The sequence below is a fragment of the Gavialis gangeticus genome, unplaced genomic scaffold (assembly GCF_001723915.1).
Source record: "Gavialis gangeticus isolate Ggan-Ray unplaced genomic scaffold, GavGan_comp1, whole genome shotgun sequence".
Classification (NCBI taxonomy): Eukaryota; Metazoa; Chordata; order Crocodylia; family Gavialidae; genus Gavialis; species Gavialis gangeticus.
Genome location: NW_017728998.1, coordinates 28,652,950 through 28,660,390, shown reverse-complemented (window position 1 = coordinate 28,660,390; position 7,441 = coordinate 28,652,950). Strand labels below are relative to the sequence as shown.

General features: G+C 45.8%; 1 protein-coding gene across 3 annotated transcripts in view; it reads right to left on the bottom strand.

Moving 5' to 3' along the window:
• PHKB (phosphorylase kinase regulatory subunit beta) overlaps window positions 1-7,441 on the bottom strand; it is a 275,233-nt gene that overhangs the window by 199,000 nt on the left and 68,792 nt on the right. For all 3 annotated transcript variants that reach the window (XM_019505661.1, XM_019505660.1, XM_019505662.1), the window contains one exon: window positions 6,087-6,194. In XM_019505661.1, coding sequence (XP_019361206.1) covers window positions 6,087-6,194 — 108 coding nt within the window. The remainder of the gene's footprint in view (window positions 1-6,086; window positions 6,195-7,441) is intronic.

Here is a 7,441-nt window from a genome sequence, read left to right as displayed (position 1 = left end):
ACATCAATAACACAAGTGAAAAATGTAATCTTTGTATATGGTCATTGTGTAAGACAAGTTTCATATAACTTCACCGATTCACAAGCTAAATTAGTGGACTATGAATTGGTCATTTTAAACAGTAACATACTGTAAGAAAAAAATAGACTTAAGTTTCACCATTTGTCTTTGAGAAAAATATTTTGGACACTATATTTAACTGCTCTTCATTTTGTTTATTTTAATATGCTGAAGAACATGCTTCCAAACTAACAAAACCTAAAGTATAATCCCGGAAACAGGGGTAGGACTGAAAATGAGGAAAAATGCTGTAAGTGAGTCTATACCATGTTGTTACTTATGCATGCTGTTATATACAGGTTACCTTTAAAACATTTTAAACCTATGGAACCTTATGTCGTCATAAAGTTAGAGCAGTTTCAGAGCAGTCAAAGGTTAAAGCTTAATGCTGTCTCAGACATGCACAACTGTGACTTGCTGCCGCAGGGGTAGTGGGAGGGGGTGTGGACAGGAGCCAGGACTCTACTGGTCCTCTCAGATGGGGGTGGAGGTCGCATGTAAGCTTGGAGGTGGAGCAGGTGTTTGATTATGTCAGCCATTTTAGAACTCTGGCTGCCTATATAAACAAGATCAGTTTACTGCTGGGAACCAGGCAAGAAATATTGTCTGGCTGAGTTGCTGCATGGGAATATCTTGCAGGTAGGAGGAGGAAGGTCTGGTCCTGGGCACGACCTAAAACTGCACCCTGCCAGGAGTAGGTGGTCTGGTGGGACTCCCAGTGTCGTGGGAGCCCCCAGGAAATACCATGCCAGTTACCACCCCAGTGAAAGGTGGATAAGGGCACCTTAACCCCAGCCCTCACCTACGGGTGAGTTATATGTTCCACCTAATCCAGGGAAGGCCAGGTAAGCTTCTTGAAGCACCTGAGCCTGCTGGGGTGAGTGACCCCACAGGGCCAGGCACACTTTGTGAAGCACCTGAGCTGGGAATGGGGGACCCCGATCCCTGAGTGCTTAGATCTAACCAAGGGGACTTGACCGGTCAATGCTAGGGCCAAGACCCAGACAGGGGTCAAAAGGCCCAGGGGCCCACAGCGAGGGACATCCATATACAGCAAAGCAGCTCCGGGTCCTGACTGGCCTGAGATGGGGCCAGGACTTGAAGGAAAGCTGAAGGTCCCAGGGAAGGGGCCACAGTTAATGGGTGAAGGGGGTGGTTGAGTTGCCTGCCTGAGATGCCATCTAGGAGGCTTGGGCTGCGGTGTAGGGATGGAACAGAGTCGCAGATAGCTGCCCTAATATCGGGGTGTATAATGGGCAGCCTCCCGCTTAATTATTACATCAATATTATTACATCAAGGCATGGCAGGTAAGAGAGGAGGGTGGCTGACCTGTAGACAGGGGGCAGGCTGGTGCTTGCACCGGGCATGAAAGCTTGCCCCTGTCATAGGAAGGCAGACTGAGCAAGGAGACTGGGGACTTTTTTTTTTCCCTGGTTAATTTAGCACTGGTTAAAGGTGCCCTAGAGAATGAAGTCCTAAATTTATCTACACATTAAGTGTGGATAGGCAGAAACATTGCAAACCTCCTACTATGTGCCTCAGCTATGGCCTGGAGGAAATGAAAGCGGTCTCCATGCCACCATCCCATTCTTGATATTGTTCATGTGATGACAGTGACCAAACAGGCAAGAAACAGTGTTGCTCCTCTCATGCTCTGATCTGTCAGCCAGGAGAGCTGAGTTCTGGCCCTGATTCTGCTGCTAGCTTGCCACAGGAGCTTGGAAGCTTATCTGCCTGCTTCCCAGTGTGAGATGATTTTGAGCTTCCCTTACAATGTGCTTTGAAATACATGGATGACAAGTTCCACATAAGAACTAAGCATGGCTTTGTTAGGTGCTTGCTGTCTGTCTACGCTAGCCTTGCTGCCTGTCTGGACATGCCTTCCCAGCAGCTGTTTGCGTCTCTCCCTATAGCTCCGGTGAACTAGATGCATTTAAATATCCTTGACAAGGTGTTACTTGAGGCAGCCCTCAATAAATTCAAGGCACCCCTCAGTAAATGCCAGCTGTTAGTTTTCACTCATTTTTTTATACCTTAGAAAAATAGTAGAGCAAGTCTTCTGTTGCAAAGAATTTAGAAAGACCCCAACAGGACAGAATACTTTTAACATTATGGATTCTGTGAAATCAAGATTCATCTTGTAAACAGTGTCTGTAAACTTAACAGTATTAAGGCACCTTTAAAAGGATCTCAAGGCACCACATAGTGCCACAGCACTCGGGTTGAGAATCACTGGATTACATCAATTAACCTGGCAGCTCTGCGCTGAAAGCAAAGATACCAGGGCTAGTGCTTGTCAGCTCTCTTCTCAGCACGGAGCCGCCACATTGTTTTCAGTGATACTCAGGCATAGGGAAAAACTTTCCTGGGCTCCTGGATCTCACTGTGCAGCAGCTTCTTGCTGAGAGCAGAGCTGTGGGGGATTAACCCCTGGTGTTCCTGCTCTTTACGGACCCATCACACAGTGAGATCCAGGAGCCCGGGGAATTTCTTTCCGGGGCTCTAGTCACACTGAAATTAATGCAGCAGCTCCACAATGAGAATGGAGCCATTCCCAGCTCTCTTTGCAATTAGGGAAGGGCTCCATTCTGAGAGTGGAGCCACTGAGGGTTAACCCCCAGCAGCGCCAGTATCGACAACCCCCCGTGCCAAAAATCATGAGACGAGCTCTTAAAAAAAAAAAAAAAAAAAAAAAAAAAAAAAAAAAAAAAAAAAAAAAAAATCAAGAGATTGGCATATAAGTCTTAAAATGTTATTTTTTCAGTGCGTGTGTGTGTGTGTGTGTGTTATTTGTGAAGGTGTGGGGAACTGTGGGAGTGTGTGTGGGGTTTGGAGCCTGGAGAAGGAGGTCCCTACACACCCTGGCAGGATGTAGGGTACTGTGGGTCAGGAATGAGAGGGAGTAGCAGGGCTGGGGGTGGGGCTGTGGCTTGGGAGTGAGCAGCAGAGACACAGACATGAAGACAACACCCAGATGCTAAGTGGAGGGAAAGGGTGAGGGGTGGGGTGGGGTGGGCCAGAGTTCGAGGCTCCCACAGTGAGGGAGGAAGTGGAGCAGAAGCAGCGGCCAGGGTGAATGAGGCCCCGGGGCCAATCAACCAAAGGCATGGGAGGGGGGCCAACTGGCTCCCCACAGCAGCATGCACCCCCAGGGGAGACTTTGGGGGGATATGCCCCCCCACAGGGTGGAGGCAGGCTTCCTGCTGCGGGCTCATGCTCTGCACCCTGCTGCCTTTGCCCCAGGAGCTCAGCTGCAAAGCCAATGCCATCCACCGGGCAGGCAGGGGACATGGGGACATGCTGGACATACGTGGTGCGTACTCTGCCTACCAAGTGGCAGGCAGCACACTGGCATTGGGTGGATGAGCTCCCAGGGTGCAGATCCCCAGCTCACAGCCCACCCTGAAGGGGGCACGTGCTCCCCATGCCTCCCCTGGGGGTGCACGCAGCTGCAGGGAGCCACGTTCCCCCCCCCCATGCCTCTGGACAACCCACGCCAGCCCCAGGGCCCCATTTACCCCAGCCCCTGCCCAACTCCCTCCCTTACCATGGGGGCCTTGATCTCCCCCTGCCTCATCCCTCACCCCACCCCTTCCCCTCCACAGACTTGCCAGCTGGGAAACTCCAGAGATTTGAGGGTTCAATTGGGAGATCACGAGTTGGAGTTACTTTGACTTAGAAATCCCGAGTCTTGTGATGTTTTTGTGACAGTTGGCATTACTGCAGCTCTACTCTCAGTGTGGAGCCACCAACCACAGAGACCAGGGAGTTGGGGGAAGCATGTACATCTCCCCCTGCTGCATGGCCTCCCTGCATTTCAGTCCCAGGAGCTCCCCACTCTGAACATGGAGCCAGGGTACCATACTTTTCCCACTCCATGGTCTTGCTTTTCTTAAGTCTTTCAAAACAGCTGCTCTCTATGTGGAGGGAGGAAGGGGCTGAGTAGAGGTGTGGAGAGTGGGAATGGGTAAAGGGGCTGAGAATTCACATCCGGGGATGTTGGAGGACTGCAAATTAAGAGTTTTATCTCCCTCGAGCTGACTAAAAATACCCTGAAATGACTTGGGTAAGACCAAAGATAACCCACATTTCATTTGGCTTATCTTCAAAACATTTAGATGGTACTTAAAATAGGATAACACCCTTTAATGGATGAATGCTCCATTTTTAAGTACCTTCAGGAAGGTTTAAAGGTAACCTGTAACACCACCCTTAAGTATTTCCTACCATGGCCCCTTTGATTCTGCAACGGCCCTTGCACACTCATTCAGAATGGAACTTCACAATTTGGAGGAGACTTAGGCCACATACAGTTTCTACTGGGAGAGTTGTTCCTCTCCCAGGAGAATCCATGAGTGTACAGACATTCTGGATTTTTGTCCCAGAGCAAATATGGCCATTCCAGGAGAAAAATAACTTGGGAACAGCCAGGGCTAAATGACTCCTGGGGGAGTTTCTCCTGGGAAAACAAAATTTTGTACATGTATCTTGTGAGAAGCCACAGCACAGTCCTCAATGTGTCTAGGGAGAATGTTTGTCACTCACTCTACTGCTCCAACCATGCAGGAAGCCTCTTCACAATTCTCACATTATGCTGCAGCGAGACAGCCTGTGAGGCAATCTGGGTCAGCCAATCAGACTGCCCTGTGCACTGCTCTCATCTGTTGCCAGGCAGACTGGGGAGTCTACAAAGCATGCTGAGACATGCATAGGGATCCCATGGCTACACAATGGCTCAGCCCTCAAATGTCTGTTCAGGTAAGTTTTTCTACCAAAAATTCAAACCTAGGAGATCTTTACTAGATCATCTGAACATGCAGTCTTAGTGAAGGCAGGAGGTATGGCTAGTCTTCTTGGCAATGCTCCCTTGTAGTGACAGAAGTCTAGCATAAAATGCTGACAAATGCGTACTGCATTTTCTAGCATCCCCCAATTTTTTCAGCATGAAGGTTTCAAAAAATCCACAAGAGAGGCTGCCTCAGCAAAAGCAGAGATGCAGAGCTGTAATCAGGAGGAGAGGCTTGGAGTTCAGGGCACTGCATCAGCCTTAGGCCTTTTCAAGTATACAAATGACCTTGCAATTTCTTTCCATATCTTGAAGATGTTTCATTCTGCAGACCTGAAGACAGCAGTATAACCCCTTCCTCAGGAGAAGAACTGCAGAAAACTGAGGGTTTTATTTTTTGCTTCTTACACATTTATCTTTTATGAAGGAAACACTATGGCTATATTGACACCAAGAAATGAAATAATTCTAAGCATAAAAGTCACTCTTGATTAAGTGCACAATATTTTTTGCTTTGATCCTGAATCTACTCTTTTGAAAACAGCAGAATGTTTCCTAGAGTTGTACCAGCTCATTTTGTTATGAGTTAGGATGCTGATGCTGAGAATGTACAAAGAAGCGAACCAATGGAATGAAATTGGTGTGTTATACTGGAAAGATAGATCAGGGTTATAGAGGACAAATCAATGTCTAGTAAATTGAAAAAGACAAAATAAACCCCAAAACAGTAGAGCAATTATTATATTCAATCTCAGAAGTGAGCATTGCATACAATAGAGAACAACAAATGAAAAACTAAAACAAAACTGCTGACAGGTCCCTTAACTCTTTGCTATTAATTAAATTGCTCGGCTTTCTGAAAAATAAAGCTAGGATCATTGATAAAAATACAGTATCCAATATAACATTACACTAATCCTTTATTTTATTGACTGTACAGTATGTGTAGCAACATTTTTATGCTAGGGTTATTTACTGGTGGCCACTTTTTACACTTGAAAGAAATCAACATTTTTACTGCTGTATTGATATCTTCTGAAGGAAATATACAGCACAGTTGGATTTCAAAGGAGTTTATTCTTTTCAATATAAGCTGCAGCAGAAATCTCAATTTATCACATTCCATAACCCTAGTGAGTCTCAAAAGAAGCCTGCACTATGAAAGGAGAGGAGATACAGCACTATAGTAACCTGAGAATAAACCACTCCCTTGTTTATGTTTAATAGTATTATTTTTACCTGAAGATGACCATATTCTTCATGGGAAAAGACTTCATCTCCAGTATGTGCATTGAAAACAGAATGAAGGCATTTGGATGGCCTGGGATCTTGCTTAAACTGCTGAACCTAAAGACAAATTTTTAAAAATCCTGTAAGTTTGAATATATTTTACAAATATACAAATTCAATATCTATTTTAGGTATTTTTAAGGTACAAATTTGAGAGTTTCAAAATACATGAAGCTTCCAATCACTTAATATTATGGTTTACATAAAACATTTACATATATTTACAAAAAACACTGGAACTATGCAAACTGGCATCCAGAACAAAAAGTATTTCATGCCCAGTTCAATTTTTTTTTTTTTAAATAAAAAGACAGAAGTGTTCAGTTTAATATACCAATAATGGCCTCTTTCAATATTTCATCCCATCACTCTGGTTTCATAATTAAATATTTTCTACACTACATAGAAACTTAATTATTGCCATTGCATTTCACTGCTACTTGATGCTTACTATGAAGCTAAGGTTTATGCTTAGTATGCTTCAGGCTATGGCTTCCATTGTATTCCAGCTGTTCCAGAATGAAAAGTTGTTTTTATTCTATACAATCATTTTACATTTGATTTTTCTCCTTTGTTATTACATTCATATTATCTGTCATCTGTGAGGTGATTTTTTCCCTACCAGTGCCCCCCCTTTCACTATGCCTAGTTCACCCCCTTCCCAATTCATTTTTCTTTAAAAAAGGGGTATTATATTTACTCCAATCCAAGATAAGCCTCATTCCCCTCCCTCCCCCCATTTAGCAGTGGAGAAGGCCCCTTGTCTCCTTTTTTAATACAAAGAAGTGGGGGGGGAAGGCAGGCAGCTGCTGTGGCTGCGACTCTGGCCCCATGCCTGTGCTAGGGCCAGAGTCAGAACCATAGCAGCCACCTGACCCCCCCACCCCAACTCTGCCTGCCCTCTGCAGCCTCAGGCAGCCATGCTGGCCAGTGTTTGGTCACACCCCGACCTCCGCCCCTGCTGTAGCGAGGGGAAGCACTAGACAGACCTCAGTTTGGGTTCGTGCCATTAGGACAGGGAAGGGGAATTAAACCCCCACCCTGGCCAGTTCACTTGAGGCTGCTGCTGGGGCTGGCCACACCCCACAGCACAGCTTCCCTGCAGCCAAGGGCATGCTCTAGTGCCCCCCACAGCTTCTGGCCTGAGCTACTGAACACACGTGCCTGAATTTACTCAGTCAAGAGGGAATGTCTATTCACTTACAAATTGCTTCGATCTAGGCAAGTTAGACTAACTTGCAAAGATAGAATCAATTTAGGCTCTGGCTTTTTGAATGTCTGTCCCTAGCCTTAATGTTTAATTG